This window comes from Meleagris gallopavo, chromosome 11 (assembly GCF_000146605.3).
Source record: "Meleagris gallopavo isolate NT-WF06-2002-E0010 breed Aviagen turkey brand Nicholas breeding stock chromosome 11, Turkey_5.1, whole genome shotgun sequence".
NCBI classification, from domain to species: domain Eukaryota; kingdom Metazoa; phylum Chordata; class Aves; order Galliformes; family Phasianidae; genus Meleagris; species Meleagris gallopavo.
This window is the reverse complement of record NC_015021.2, coordinates 9,852,848-9,868,270: the sequence shown is the minus strand read 5'-3', so window position 1 is coordinate 9,868,270 and position 15,423 is coordinate 9,852,848. Positions and strand designations below refer to the sequence as shown.

The window sequence follows — 15,423 nt, the reverse complement described above, 5'->3', positions numbered from 1 at the left end:
CGCGGGGCGGCCGGCGACACCTAACGGCCTCTCCCCTCTCGGCAGCTCTCCGTGGACACGCTGCGCTTCCTGCTCTTCCTCTACCTGCAGCAGCTGAACAAGGCCTCCCTGCGGACGTCCCTCATCGGCGAGGAGTGGCCCAGGGCCAGGGCTGCCGGGCTGCCGGGCAGGGCCGCGGGGCACAGCAAGGTAATGGGGCTGTGGGGAGGGGAGGCCCTGTTGAGCCTTCCTGAGCAGGGCGAGCTGCCCTTTATAGCAGGCAGATTTGATGCGTTCCTTGTAACTGTGCTAATAAAATGTCAGTGGTTGTATCCATGTAGCTGTACCTGTGTGTAGCCTGGAGAAGGAAGCTCAGGGAGAGGCCTCGTTGCTCTCTGTAACTCACAGAAAGGAGAGCATACCAACTTTTGTTTTATTCTCACGGGTAACAGCGATAGGATGAGAGGTGATGGCCTCAAGTTTCATTAGGGAGGGTTAGATGTGGCTATTTCTTCTCAGAAAGAGCAGTGAGGCCATCTGCACAGGGAGGTGGGGCAGTCACCGTGCCTGGAGGTATTCAGAGCTGTGGAGATGTGGCACTCAGGGATGTGGGCATGGTAGGGCGGGCTTGGTTGTTGTGAAGCTTCTTTCTTAGTCTTTGTGGTTCTCCTTTTAAGAAGCCGCAGCCTTTTCACTTCCTTATAGCCAAACGGGAAGCTTATCCTGCACTGGAAACTGCTGCCCTATGCTTTGTTGTAGAATAAGGGGATTCCAGGGTGCTCCCTAGCAAAGCTGCACAAAGTCATATTTCAGAGGGGCTGGAATACATCTGGCCACCTATGGATCAGGAGCATGAAATTGTGAATGTCTCCTGGAAAGCATTCTGAAAAAAACGAAGTAAGGTGGATGTATTGGGTGTAGGTTATGGGAAGGTCTGTATTTGTCAGTGAAATTAACAGCATAAAGGCTGTCTGCATGCCTCAGCAGATTTCTGTTGGGGCTGTGCTGTTACGAGCTGCACAGGCCTGGAAATGTAGTCTGGAACAAGCTGAAACCATTAAAAATGAGCTGGGTGATCTTATAACAAAAGATTTAAAAAACAAAGAGAAAAATGAGAGAAACTGATAAATGGCTGTGGGTGAGATAGCACTGGAGCGTCCAATGGAATTGAAAGGTCAATGTTTTCTTCCAGCTGTGCTTCAGGTGCAGCTATAGAATGTAATTCTGAACAGGAACAAGAGCTGTTCCTGTGTTCCAGAGGATCTTTGTCACAGTGCTACGATCTCCAGCTGCTGTTGTAGGTGTGTTATTCCTGCACCCAGCATAGTGAGGACAATGTGTGATCGTAGCTGAGTGTTAATTCTGCACCTTGGCGGCCAGCAAAGCTTGTCTTGGTGCCAGCCACAGCTCCAATCTCACACTTTTCTTCGAATGGAGCCCTTTAAAATTTGAACTAATGCTTCTTTCAGAGGCTGGTTGGTTTATTGGTCTGCTTGCTTGTGAAGGAATGACCCTCTGCTTTTTTTTATTATCTCTGGCTCCACATCAGAAGCACTCAATCACAGCTGAAGGTCTGAAGCAGATGCAGCGATCTTTCCAACAGACACGTAGCAAGACCTTGGCTGTCAGTTACTGATTTGTTTCCTCCCTTCAATACTAGCAGCAGCTGGCTGAATTTGTGCGGGAAGGATTGTAGGAGAATCTGCTTCTGCTTTTTAAAATGAAATATTTGATACTTGGAGTTAGAATGACACCATGTTTCTTTTTTTGGTGTGCCTTGGTGGTGAATCCAGTTTCCTTTCTATGTGTGGAAAGAGTAGAGCAGCAGGACCGAGTTTGACTTGCTTTCCTTCTTCTAGAAGTATAAGCAAAGATGTGTTGTACAGAGTTGATGGAGCTTGTCAGCTATGTGAGAATTCACCTTGTTCTTATTTTTCTGCCCCTAAGAACTGGAATGACCAGGATCACCTTGCCTTCGTGCTCACACACCTCTCAGACATGCTGGAGCTGCTGCTGGAGCCAGAGCAGCTCAGTGCCTCCTCGCACGCCACTCACAACAGCTTGGTGTCCTACGAAGCCGTCTGTGCCCTCAGCTTCCTCATCGAAGGGACTGTGAACAATTCGAGGACCATCCACCCTCTGCATGAGCTTGCCCTCTGGCAGCCCTGCCATGGGCAGAACGGCTACTCTAAGATCTCCAAAACCTTCTCCTTCCCCAAACTAGAGAACTGGCTGCGCTCCTGCCTGATAATAAATCCTTTTGGAATGACTGCCTGCTTACGGTCTGGGAAGAAGCTTGCGTGGGCACAGCAAGGTATCTGCAGGTTTTACCTTAGAGACAAATTTCCAGTCTCAGTTCTTGGTGACCAGGCATCTGGCAGTGGCATTGTGACTGCCTGTTTCCTTCTGCTGTTAGTAAATAAGGGGAAAGTGATAACTTAGGTGTGAGTCTGGGAGAGTAGAGGGTGCTGTGTGATGCCTGCATGTAGTTTCTGGTCCTCGGGTTGCTTTGTGAGCAAACATGAATGACTTTGCTTTCAAAGGCCCCTCTGAGTGAGATCATTTATCACTACCATCATCGGTCATTGTTTAGGTACAGCCAGACATGGAAAAGAGATAATGCAATGTGTTTGTGGCAAAGTTGAGAACTGATCAAGGTTCTCAAGCCTTGAATCACAGCTCTTCACCTGCAAGGGCATTGCAGAGGAGCAAAGGCACCCTAGCCCTTAAAAGGATGGATAGTAGGACTTGTGTGTGGTGACACAGTGTCACTGTACTGCTGTGAAGTTTGGGGCTGATTATTTCCTTGAGGGATTGCTGAGTGATGTGGACAATGAATCATCATGTCTGTTTCTCTCTGGGAGACATGTATATCTTTTTTTTTTTCTTTTTTAATTTAAATGTGTTGATTAATTTTATTTTGCAGTTGAAGGAACAACCAGGAGAGCAAAGATTGCCTGTAACACTCGTGTGGTGCCTGAGGTGTCTCCTATGGTGATAATGAGCCAGGTTTACAAACAGACACTGGCCAAGAGCTCGGACACCTTGGTGGGTGCTCATGTCAGAATTCATCGCTGCAATGAGTCCTTCATTTATCTCCTCTCTCCTCTTTGGTGAGGTTTTGTTCTCTTGAGGCACAGCCAAATGTCCTTTCAGCATTTGTTCAAGTGCTAAGCTCTTGTTAAGCTCTGGTTGCAGTCTTCCCTGCTCACTGTATCTTTGTTGTTTTGCAGTTCTGTGACCATTGAGAAGTGCCAGAATAGCACGTTTGTGCTCGGCCCTGTGGAGGCATCTGTTCACGTCCACAGCTGTGACAATATCAAAGTCATCACCGTTTGCCGTTGCTTGTCTCTTTCCTCCACCACTGGCTGCACTTTTCACATTCTGACTCCTACCCAGCCTCTTATCCTTGCGGGAAACCAAGCAATCAGCTTTGCCCCTTTCCACACCCATTACCCCATGCTGGAAGACCACATGGCTCAGGTGGGACTGGCCACTGTGCCCAACTACTGGGACAGCCCCATGTTGGTGTGCAAGGAGGGCAGTGATGCCAGCGTCTTCCGCCTCCTGCCGCCCTTGGACTTCTACACCTTTGTGATTCCTTTTGAGATGGAAGGAGACACCACAGAAACACCAGGGGGGCTTCCCCGTGCCTACCAGAAGGCACTGAATCAGCGAGAGCAGAAGGTACAGAGCTGGCAGAAAATGGTGAAGGAGGCGTGCCTGACCAAGTGAGTGCCATATCCTGAAAGGCATCTGAACTGTGCTGAAGCTCAGCACGGTTGTACATCGTTCAGTGTGGTTCAGAAAAATGCTTTAGTACTGGGTTGGTTTGTGTGGGCTACATCTTGCCACTTCTAAAGCATTAGTAGTCGGCAATCTTGAGATCCTGATCTTTGGCACTATAGTGAGGGGAATCGTGTTTACAACTGTAAATCTGAAAAAATGCTTTGTTGTGACTGCATTTTCCTAACCTGCAAAGCTGAAGGAAAACATGCCTAGATGCTGCTGAGGGCCAAGGTGAGGTGTCCTGGTGGCATGAGTTTATGGCTTCCCTCGTGCTGGGTATTGTCTCCTTGCTGTCTCTGTTCTGCTTCCAGTGCTGCATGCTGACATGGGTGAGATCTGGGCCCATACCCTGAACAACAGCTCCACTAATTGTTGGCCTGCAGCTGATTGGTGATCATTCTTAAACCCAACCTTTACAGTGAAGCTTTAAATTACTGTCCCACCTGTTGTTGAGGTGAGCTAAGCATGTGCATGTGGACTGTTAAAATACATCACCTCATGGACAGTAGCTTTTAAAGTTCCCTTTAAAATCCTCTGCCCAGCTTCTACTATACTAGTTGGGCCTCTCTTCGCTGATCTTGTGTGCTGATATGCATCTGTTTGCTCTCTCAGCACCTGTTGCTGAGCTCTGAAAGGGTCCACCTTGTTTTCTTTGTCAGCGTGCTTTGTTGAGCACTCAGGTGTGAAAATCTGTCAGCTTCAGTTTTGCTGCTTTATCTTTTGTGAACCATTTTGATGCAGCAATATGAGGGTCTTCCTTTGCAAATACAGAATGCAGATAGAAACCCAGATACTTGGTTTTAAAGTCTTGAGAAGGTGAAAACAACTTTTGATCTCTCAAAAAGCCTTATTTGAGCTCTCCACGTGCTCTTCCTTTTCTGTGTGCTCAATCCATGAGTTACAGTGGACATGTAACTGGGTGCAGAGAAGCAGTGATCTTAGAGAAGTTTAGTTTGTGGGACGCACAGAACATGAAAACCTGTTGAGTCAAACAGTCAGCACTTCCCATCACACCAAGCTGCAGAGCTGTAGTCCATTTGGTTGTTTTTAGAGCAGCCTCCTGAGCTTTCCCTGCCCCTTTCTGAACACCAGCTGCCTTTGTGCTGAGAGCAGAGGAACCTGCCATTTGAAAGAGCTCCAGAGTGGGAAGGAGAAAGGATCCTTAGGGAGGATTTTGCTTCAAGCAGCGAATGGCTGAGCAGTAGTGATCCAGTAGTGGTGACAGAGATGTAAAAACCATCAAACCTCAGCAGCGTATCTTGAAGAGCAGCAGAAAGTTTTAACTTCAGCTTTTGTGCTGGAGTCATCCATTGTATCTTTCGGTCTCATCTCCAGTGCTCCTTCTACTTCAGCCATTGAAACATGCAATAGAAGCCAAGGCTGCTGCTTCTCACCCTGTTTTTATGAACATGTTTTACCTACCAAAATCTAACAATTAAAGAAATATTAAGTGATGTAGATGATGCACTAAGATTTAGCAGCCTCTGCAGCAGTCAGAGGAGGTGACAGCTTGGTAATGGAGTGGCTTATTTCATGAAAGGGGGAAAAACGTGTCAGAATTAGAACCTTGCTGGAAAGAAGCTGGGCAGCTGGCAGCGTAAGGTGTCTCTGTGCCCTGTGGGCAAGGAGACAGCTAGAGAGACAACCCAGAGCAAGCAGATTGTCAGACTTGTAGAAAGAAGAAAAGCTGCTGGTGTTTGAACAGGAAGGTGAAAGAGTAAGAAGATGTCTTTCAAGAAGTTGAAGCTGTCTGAAGGAGGAAAATGGAGTAAAAAAGAATGTAAATCCTGCCAGGCTAAAGGTAAAAGCCCCGTAAGACAGGACCAGAAAGAGAGCTTGAAGAACAACTTGTAAAAGCGTAAAATCCTGCTTGCTCATTTTCTGAGCACATCAGAGGAAAGCCTTTAAGGGTCTGTAGCAGATGGAGGTATATAATAATAAGCACTTGGAGAAGATAAACTCTAAGAGAAGAAAGAAGTGACTGCCTTTGTGTTCATATTCACTGGGGAGGAATTTAGGTTAGTTTCCAGCTTAGAAACCTGCTTTCTGGGGGATCTGTCAGTGAACGTTTCCAATGGAAGTGACAGTGCAAAGAAGAGTCTTTAACTTGAAAAAAGGGTATACCAGGCCCCTCTGAAGCTGAGTGACACAGAAAAAATGGATGGGGATGGTTTGCTGCTTTTTTCCAGTACATGATAGGAGCATCGAAACAAATTAGGAACGGGGTCAAAACAAAACCACGCAATCTCCACAGGATATTGGAAACATTTGTGTTTTATGTAGGTTCAGAAATGAATTGTGTAAGCTCATAGGGGAAAAAGAAAAAAAGAATATCTGTCAGGAGCTATTCAAGAATAGAAATTCAGGAGCTGAGCTGATCTCAGATGGCTGGGATGCTACTCTGGAGGAATACTGCCATGAGCCTGCGCTGCTCTTGGACATGTGACTGCTGATAGAGCGCCTGAGCTAAGTGATGCACCCTGTTGTTGCTGCTCTTAGCGAAAACAGAACAGTTATTTCCCTGCAAAGGGAATTATTTGAGGAGTTCTGTTTATATACGTGTTGTTTTCCTGATCTCCATCCTCTCTCTTCAAATGCTGTCAGTACAGAATTTTATGTCTTCGGTGCTTGAGCACTCGCTGCTGATCTGTGCTCTGAGAGTAAAGCAGAGGAGGCCTTCTGGAACAGAGAGCCTGCTAGTGAAGTGGGGAAGCTTGCATGCCTAACTGAGTTCTGCCTTTGGGGTTAATTTTAGTTATATTTACTTGGTAGAAGCTTTTCTGGGCATGGTTCTTAAACCAAGCCCAGCTCTTAGCTGGGATTTGTAGAGGCTTGTTTTGGAAGTGAAGTTCATAAGCACAGGAAACTGTTACTTCCGCATGCTTCTTTTCTGATCATCTTTTTTGCTGCAGGGATCAAAGGAAGCAGTTCCAGATGCTGGTGGAAAGCAAGTTCTACGAATGGCTGATTCAGACAGGGAACCGTCAGCAGCTGGATAGCCTTGTCCCTCCTGCTGTGGGCTCCAAGCAGGCTGCAGGATAGCATCGTGTTCCTCTGCACCAGAAGGAAAGGAAGGGTGAGTAGAAGGCATCTCTTTTGATTCTTCTATTCCTAGAGGAATTGTCCCACGTTGGTGTGCACAGCCTAGGTGGAGATGGAAGAGGCTGAGAGCTGTTCAGTGGAGATTCTCCCAAGAGCCTTGTGTTTGGTTTTATTTATTTTGCAGTCAGAACCTCTTTTTAGTCGAGTCTGTTAGGTGTGTATTTGGCACCTCCTTTGTTCTCTGCAGGTGGTTTGTTGGGAACACCTTGTGTGTCTGTAAAGGCAAATAGGCACGTTCTATGTGACTTGAAGTAAAAACTTGAGCAGCCATCTTTTGAAAGATGTGTATTAATATCTGTGCTTACCTGTCTCACTTTTTGTTTAAGAGAATTGGGTGAGGCTTCAAATAATTGTTACTCCGCAGTCTCTTTCTCTTCCTAAGCAGAAGTGGTTTAGGAGCTGGAGGCAAGCTCTCATTATTCTCTTCTATTGCATGTTTCAAACCATAAGAAATGTTTTTATTTCCTTTTATTTTTCCCATTTTGCTTTGTCTTTAAGTGTTGGGCATAAAATCTGCACCTCTGCTTTGTTGTAGAGTTGTGGGAACAGACAGCGCTGTCCTGAAAACATTTCCCATAAAGACTTTGCGGCTGTTCTGACTGCACGCGCTCGATGTGGATCTGATGCCCAGCCTGTGTGTGGATTTGGACATCTCTCTGGTTTAGGATTTGGACATCTCTCTGGTTTAGGATTTGTAATAGCTGCTGCTTTCCCAGGAATGTACTGTGACTGTTCTGTTGGTAAATGAGAAGGAAGGTGCATGCTGCTGGAGGATGATGAGGAAGTACATGCGCTCCTTGCTGCAAGGAGGCTGGTGTCATGGTTACCATCTGTGCTGTGTGTGTGTGTGTGTGTCCAAACGAGCCTTTCCTGATGTACAGCTGGATGCAGGGCCTTGGCTGTCACACGTGTCTTTATTGTACAGGCCAGCTGCACTGTTTTTATAAATGTGAAAAACAAATGTTTGATCGTTTATGAATGAAATGCTATAGATTTTTTTTTAATATGAAGATAGCACTTAAGCAATGTGATTTGGGTGGAATTACCTTTCTTGTATATTTGTCTTGTTTGACAGATATCAATAAAACTTAAGGTAAGCCTGACACAAGCTCTAGGGAATGAGTTTTACCCATACAATTATCGTTAGGGGAGCACAGCATCTTCACTGCTTCAATGAACTGTGTACTGGTCGGCTGAGAGAAAAGCACTGATTTCTTAATAGCAGTGAAGCTGAAGTCTTTGCAGGCTGTCTTAGTGCAGTATTTTGACACAAACACAGTCTCCTACATTTGTTATTTCTTAGTAGACTATCAACTTGAATGAGTCCCACTCTCATGTTGTGTTGGCGGACCCTCTCTTGGGGGGGAGGTGTGCTCAAAGCTGAGCTCCTGAGTGAGCTAGGCAGAGTATGCAGAGGCACTGATTGCATGGATGGCTGAATGCAGCAGCTGTGTGATTTGTTAGGAGTTATCCACTCTGACGGTGGATGGAGGCAATGGAATTCAGTGCCCTGGGGCTCTTTTCAGAAGGTCTCTCTAGACTCCTGGGGAGGCAGTCCATTTGAATCAGGAAGAGAAGTTGGGATCAGGTACTGATTTGGAGTCTGATAAATGCGTGCTCATCGTTACCAGCTGAAGATTTGGTATCTTCAGAAGTTGTGCCTTAGGAAAACATTTGTAAGGCTGAGCTTTTCAGTATCTGAGGGTGGGTCTTCCTCCAAACTTTCAACATCTGTCCTCTGTCATCTTGGCTGCTCAGTGTCACTTGAGGACCAGACCTTGCTTTCTGTCGACACATGAGCTCTGGGTCAGTTCTTAATGAAAGCAAAATTATATTCATCTGCAGCTTTCATTCTTTGGAACTGATGGCAGTTCTAGTTCCCCCTCTGTTTTTAGTACTATGTAAAGCTGTAAGATTTAATTCTAAGGCATTAGGCAATACGAGGGGAGTTTTTCATATTTAGTCAGAGTCAGTGCAGTGGAGCTCGGAGATGTCCTGCTGAATCTGCTGGATTGCCTTTTAGTAGGAACTCAATTCTGGTTGGACTCTGAAACATCTGTGGATGTCTCCACTGCTTGCTAGCACTGAGAGCTGTGAGCAGCAGTGCTAGATGAATCAGGACACCTAAAACGGGGAGAGGATGAGGTACTGCTGTGCCTCTGTCACTGACAGTTACATGTGAGTGTAACTTCCTACAGGGTGCAGCAAAGCTGCGGCAGTGTGTGTGGGACAGCAGAGAAATAAGGTCTGTGTGTTTCAGGCACGGCTGTGCCAGCTTCATGTCCCTTTGTCTTGCTAAGCCTTTGGGATGCTGCAGTGAATAGCTGCAGAGGTGTTTGTTATAATGCAGCGGCTTGGGGAGAGGTGTGGATGGACAGAAGCCAGCATTCCTTTCCCTCCCTGCTCAGTGGGCCAGAGGAGGGCAGAAGAAACAATCCTTTGCTTGAATTGCAAGCAGTGGGGTAAGATTTTTTGACTGGAATTTATCACTGGTAAATTTCCTCAGCTCAGCTGAGGATATGCTATAGAAATACACAGCATCTCTGCTGCGCAGATGTTTCCACTGTGGGCTTTTGAAGTAGACCTCTTAAGCAGAATCTGTTCCTTGCAACCCTGTGCTTTACCCTGTGCATTTGTCCACCCTTTCCTGGCTGCACCCTTCTTTGTGTGGGAACCTTCTCCAAATAAGTACTTGAGTTTCTTCCTGACAGATGGGTATAGGCCTCTTTAGAGCTGACTGGAAACAATTCTTGTTTGACACACTTAAAAGGAAGAGAGCAGCCAAAATAGCCCCCAACATCCCATCTTCCAGGACTTGGCAGGGGGCTGCGTGTTTTGAGTGCGTTTGGCAGAGTTTTGGTGTTCTGACTCAGCAGATGATAACAAAGGGAGGACGGCGAAGCGTTCCTTTATTCCATAATCCTGTTTGCTTTTCTGGAAACGGGCTATAGCCTCAGAATCACTGACTCAATTTTTGGATCCTATTCTCATGACAAAGCGGCTGTCTGGTTTCAAACAAGCCCATTATAAAAAGGGTGCCTGGGTCCTGCCTGTTTTATAACAGGTCCTGACTTGCCTCCAGCACTGGGAAGTTTGGCTGGAACAGAAAATGTCCAGGGCTGGACCAAAGGTAAGCTTGTTTGCAGCCTATACACAATATATACACGAGCCTGCTTCATTATGTGCAGCAAAATGTCTGGGGTGAGTTAAGTCAGTGAATGAGGACAAATCTCATCTTTTCTCTGTGCCACATTCATGTTGCAGAGAGGGAAAGAAAAGGCAAAGGAGACCATGAAACTGTATTTCCCACAACCTAAGCAAGTGATCTGCCCTAGAGAGAGGTCACTGCCCCTATGCTGCTTTATTAGAACGCAGTGGGTACTGCTAAGTGTTGCTTACAGTTGCTGCTTATGGGTTTCCTTCTAACACAGCAGCTGTTGGGAAGAAATGTGATAACTGCTGTTAGGTGGCCGATACAGTTTGAGTTTTGCAGTCATGTAAGGAAGATCTGCTGGGGCAAATCTGTTATCTGCCAGGTAAGCCCCAAAGAAAAGTTTGGACAGTGAGCAGTTAAGGGGATATCACTGTGAGCAGAGCAACTCAATGGCTTTACTGACGGGAGGCGATTTGCATCGGAGTAACGTGTGACTGAAATGAACTGACGGATCTGGAATTGAAATCTGCAGTTCACCTGTCATTGTGCTGTGGGTGGAAACCATCTGCCTCCTCTGAAAATGCCTGGAGCATCACAGGGAAGCTGAGAAGCGCTGAGTCTGAGGGACTGGAGTGAACTGAGGGTGTGTGAAGGGCAACACAGGTGGGCAGGAGCCGTCTCCTTCAGTCTCTCTGTATGTGCTCTAGGAAGAAAGCAGCAAACCACACCTCCAGTTGGTCACTGCTTAGTGGCTATAACGTACTGTCCCATTTCTGTGGCTTTATAAATACAGGGAGAATATCCCCCGAGGAATGGAGAGTAGTGTTGAATTGAAAGTCACTTGTGCTCCTCAGGGTGAGAAGGGGACATCAGATGAGCTCTCTGTTACAAAACAGAAGGCCACCTTGGCCAACTTAATAGGCAAATCAGATTGCTGTGATAGGGCACACGAACCCTCAGATGCCTGGTTAGGCTGGTAGGGCACACTGACCGACCAGCAGTAATTGGGGCTAACTTATTTTTTACAGAAGGTGAATGTATAAAAAAAAAAGTGAGGTTTTTCTAGACTTGAGTCTAGTTCCAAGGCTGAGAGGGCAGCCTTGGACTCTATCTTTCACAGCGATATTAAATCAATACAAGAAGCCAAGGCGCTGTAGGTGAAGTACAGCTAGCTGGGATCACGAGGTGATTGTGTATCTTAATGCACAATGGAATAACCACAGAATCAGCTGGTTGATGTTTGCTATGACTGGGAAAGCTATGACCAGGGGATACTGAGACTGCTGGTGTTTCTGCTTTGCCCTAGCACTTGCTAAGTCTCCTCTGGGGACAGAGGGTGAAGAAGTCAGGCTGGTGTGCATGGAAAAGTGGATTACAGACCTGTGTGTTAGATGTTTAAATCACTGGGGCAGGGAAAATTCTGTCCAGAGTAGCTGTGGGAATTGGCTGAGGCAATTTCCAATGTTGCCAAACAGCCCAGGCAGCATGCACGGGGCTGATGCCCTTCTAAGGAAGCTTGAAAAGAGCAAATGCTGCCTGAGTCTCCACGGCATCAAATCAACTGACTTGCACATCAGTTGTTCTTTCCCTAGAACAGTTGAGTTTGGGAATTCATTTTTTTGCCTTTTTTCCCCCCTATTTCTCTCCATGTTGGAGGCAGCAGGGGTTACAGATGGGCTCAGATTATGGCTTGTGTGCTTTGAAGCGATGCCCTTCCAGTGGCAACACCAATGCTGCCCCTAGAGGGATGCGGAACCCCCTGCTTCCCTCCCCTGCTGGTCTTTCAGGTCACCTTCTATGAAGACAAGAATTTCCTGGGTCGTCGCTACGAGTGCGACGCCGACTGCCCTGATTTCCACACCTTCCTGAACCGCTGCAACTCCATCCGGGTGGAGGGAGGCACCTGGGTGGCCTACGAGAGGCCCAACTATTCGGGGAACATGTACGTGCTGAGGCGGGGGGAGTACCCTGACTACCACCACTGGATGGGCCTCAATGACCGCCTCGGCTCCTGCAAAGCTGTCCACATAGTAAGTGTGCTGCTTCCCTAGGGGTATCTTAGTTCACCAACCTGCCACTTCAGCTTGCTTCATAGCGTCATAGAACGGTTTGGGTTGGAAGGAACCTCAAAGACCATCGATTTTCAGCCCCCATCACGTGTGGGGATACCTCCCCTCAGATTAAGTTGCCCCATCCATCCTGGCTTTGAGCACCTCTAGGGATGGTGCTTGCTGGTAGCCCCCATCTTCCTGGCTCCCTATGAAGAGGACAGCAATAGGTGGGTGACACCAAGTCCCACCGCTGGGATAATAACTCTGGGGGGAGGCAGCCTCCAACCTGGCAGGGTGGGAGTATGGTGTTAGAGCTGAGTGCTGCTGCCCTGGTGTCAGTACCAGCAGCATAGCTGATGGCTGGTGGGCACAGTGTTGATGAGTCAATAATTGGAATAGATGATCTTAATGGTCTTTTCCAACCTTAATGATTCTATAATCTGTGCGTCACTGACATGGGTAGCGCTACCATGATTTGCCATTGAATGGAGCAGGTCTTAAAGCTGCAAGAGGCTTTTGCTTTCGTCTGTTGTGGGTTTGAGGTGTGTGTAAACCCCTTAGCCTAGTGATAGTTTTCAGCCACTTCAGAGCTCTGAACTGCTACAAGGGATGGAGCAGGAGCACGTGGGAGATGTAAGAGCAGCACAGCATTCTCTGCCAGCATGAAGAGCAGAGGTGATGCTGCATGTCCACTGTGCTTGGCTTCCCCTCCCAAACATGTGGAGGTGGCATGGGGACCGACTGATCATAGATGTTGGTTCAGAGCTCCTGGAGCAGTGACACAGAGCTGTGAGACCCTGCAGAGTTTGGCTGGGGCTGGTAGTGAGAACAGGCAGAGGGGAGGCGGGGGGAGACCATGTCCAGACAGCCACAGATTAAAACCACCACGGTGCCTTCAGGCAACACAGCACTTGAAATCACAGTGGAAAATACCCGTGCTGCGTTCGCCTGTAATACAACCCAGCTGGGGTCAGCAGCTCATTAAACTCCTCATTGCCCAGAGGAGCGGGGAGCAGAGGGGTGCATCCCTCCTGATGCTTGCACTGAGTGGCTACAGGCTTTGAGCAGGCTGCCTGTGTGGAATAGAGCCCAGCACGTGCTCATCTCTTTCCCACACCCATTTGAAACTGGGGCTGTGGTGGGGGTTTAGGCTGAAAGTGCTCTTTGCATGTGATGCTTGGTCAAGAATTACCCCATACTGTGTTTAGGGCCTGATGTGAGCTATTCAGAACCGTGCTGGTGTGTTGGGGTGTTGGCTCTTGACCTGAGCTTGGCTGTGCCTTGCCTCTGCTTCTACCCCAGACGCATCCCAAGCCCCCTGCAATTCTCTCCCTTCTTCCTTCCAGCCAAGCGGAGCCCAGGGCCACATCCAGGTGTTTGAGAAGGGGGATTTCGGTGGGCGGATGTTTGAAGCCACTGAAGACTGTCCTTCTATCCTGGAGGAGTGCCACTTTCGTGAGGTCCACGCCTGCCGGGTGCTGGAGGGCACCTGGGTGTTTTACGAGCACCCCAACTACCGGGGCAGGCAATACCTGCTGCCCAAGGGCGAGTACCGGCAGCCAGTGGAATGGGGAGCAGTGACCCCTGCCGTCCAGTCCTTCCGCAGCATCGCTGAGTGAATGGTGGGGAGCTGGGCCCCCAATAAAGCACTTGAGTCACTCAGAAGCTCTGTCCCGCTTTTTCCCCATCTGTGAACCCGTTGGCCAGGTGCTTTCTTTGGGCAGAACAGTCTCCACCAGCTCCCACTGCCTCCAGCTCTGGCGGTGGGACTGCAGAGGGCAGAGACTCTGGAGAATAGGGGTTGCTGGGCATCCTGCCTGTATTAGGATGCCACTGGGTGGGGGAAAAGGAGGGGCAGCCACCAAAAATGGGGAAGTTAGAAGAAGATAAAGAGGTTGAACGTGGGCAGAGATAGTGAACACCTCTCAAAACTGAGCGCTGAGATTGCTGCTTGATGTTCCCAAAGAACAGCAGAGGATAGGAAGGAGTGAGTCCCCGGGCCCTGCAGACATGCACTGAGCAGAAGGGGCCACCAGGCTCCCAGTCATCCCAGTTTGGAATGTCGGCTTTGCCCTGTGCCACTAGATGTCAGGCTGGTTGTGCCCATGCAGGAAGCAGTGATGCAAGACACTCGTGGGGACTCCAGCCTGTTTGCATGTGGAGCAGAGGGACCCCAGGCTAATGATGGCAGTGGAAGCAAAGCCCTTGCAGCCATGCTCCCCAGTCTCCTTGGTTGATGTATGAGGTTATTACAGAGCAGGGAGGCAGGCGAAGTGATGTTTGTCAACCTGCAGTCCCCAGGAGCACAGCTCCCTGCAAAGGGCAATGTGTGTCCCCATCCTCCCCCAGTCCCCCTTTGCTCTCTGTCACGTCTGTCCTTTCCTCTGAGGTTTAATTCTGCCTCTCAGACACTCCAGCATTACCCAGCAATTGGGGTCGGTGCACAAGCAATCCCCCAGCACCTTGATCAGCTTCCAGCAAAGCTCTCTGGGACCCTCCCTGGGAGACCTAAAGGGCACCAGCTTGAGCATGGCATGCATGTTGGGTTTTGTTGCCTTTCCCATTTCTACATGGAAGATTCCTGCAGGTGGGATAGCAGCTGGTGAGTTTGGACACTGCAATTCCTGCACCCCCATTTTGGGGCACCAAGCTCTGCTTCACCCCTGCACTCACATTACCTCCCTGCATCCTTCCTGTGCATCACCTGAACACAATTATCCCAGCTCTTCCCCTCCCCACCCTCCTGCCCTCTGGTAAATTCCACATTGTACCCCGAATGCTGGCAAGCAAGGTGAACAACAGTAAAATATGCTGTTGTGTGGGTTTTATTTTATTTTATTATTATTCCTGATTACTTTTTCCACTGGGGGCTCCCTCGTTGCGGGTGTCTCCGAGCAGCGGGAGCGCAGGCCATCCGGCCCAGCCCGCTTGATGGCTAATTTCCATTTTTCAGTATCAGGGGGTCTGCTCCGGTAATTGGCATGCAGATTGAGTCTGATGGGCCTGTTCCATATGAGAAAAGGCTCCGCTCGTTAGAATAAGCCAACCCCAGGCTGATGGATGGGGCAGAAGGAGGTCACTGCGAAAGAGAATGCAGCGATATGCGTGTACAAGATGGGAAATTTCTCCCCCCCCTCCTCACTTTCTTTATCCAGCCAACTCTAATCTATCATATTTCATTGAGACAAATCCTGCTCCGTTTCTTTCTCCTTTTTCCCTCGAAGGGAAATGTGCTGGAACCTTCTCCTGGATTTAATAAGAAGACGGTGTGGTGGCGCTGGAATTAAAGCGGTGCCATGGTTCATTAGCAGCTGGGGAGCGCGCCGAGCTGGCCCAGATGTTAATTAC

The 15,423-nt window shown here is 48.4% G+C and overlaps 2 protein-coding genes across 2 annotated transcripts; both read left to right on the top strand.

The window, feature by feature from the left end:
- Positions 1-24: 24 nt before the first annotated feature.
- Positions 25-7,973, top strand: TBCCD1 (TBCC domain containing 1; the record flags this gene model as incomplete). The annotated part of the gene is made up of 6 exons (XM_003208990.4): positions 25-189; positions 1,927-2,293; positions 2,906-3,092; positions 3,213-3,710; positions 6,681-6,844; positions 7,406-7,973. Coding segments are annotated over 5 exons (1,347 nt in total), but the record flags the coding sequence as incomplete, so codon positions are not given.
- Positions 7,974-8,071: 98 nt separating this feature from the next.
- CRYGS (crystallin gamma S) lies at positions 8,072-15,207 on the top strand. The gene is made up of 3 exons (XM_003208989.3): positions 8,072-10,000; positions 11,812-12,054; positions 13,422-15,207. The coding sequence occupies exons 1-3, from the start codon at positions 9,980-9,982 to the stop codon at positions 13,692-13,694; spliced, it is 537 nt and encodes a 178-aa protein (XP_003209037.1). The 5' UTR covers positions 8,072-9,979; the 3' UTR covers positions 13,695-15,207.
- Positions 15,208-15,423: the final 216 nt, after the last annotated feature.

Coding starts and splice junctions, on each gene's coding strand:
- CRYGS (XM_003208989.3), top strand. CDS start 9,980: ATGTCCAGGGCTGGACCAAAG. Junction 10,001..11,811: donor TGTCCAGGGCTGGACCAAAG/GTAAGCTTGTTT, acceptor CTGGTCTTTCAG/GTCACCTTCTATGAAGACAA. Junction 12,055..13,421: donor CCTGCAAAGCTGTCCACATA/GTAAGTGTGCTG, acceptor TCTTCCTTCCAG/CCAAGCGGAGCCCAGGGCCA.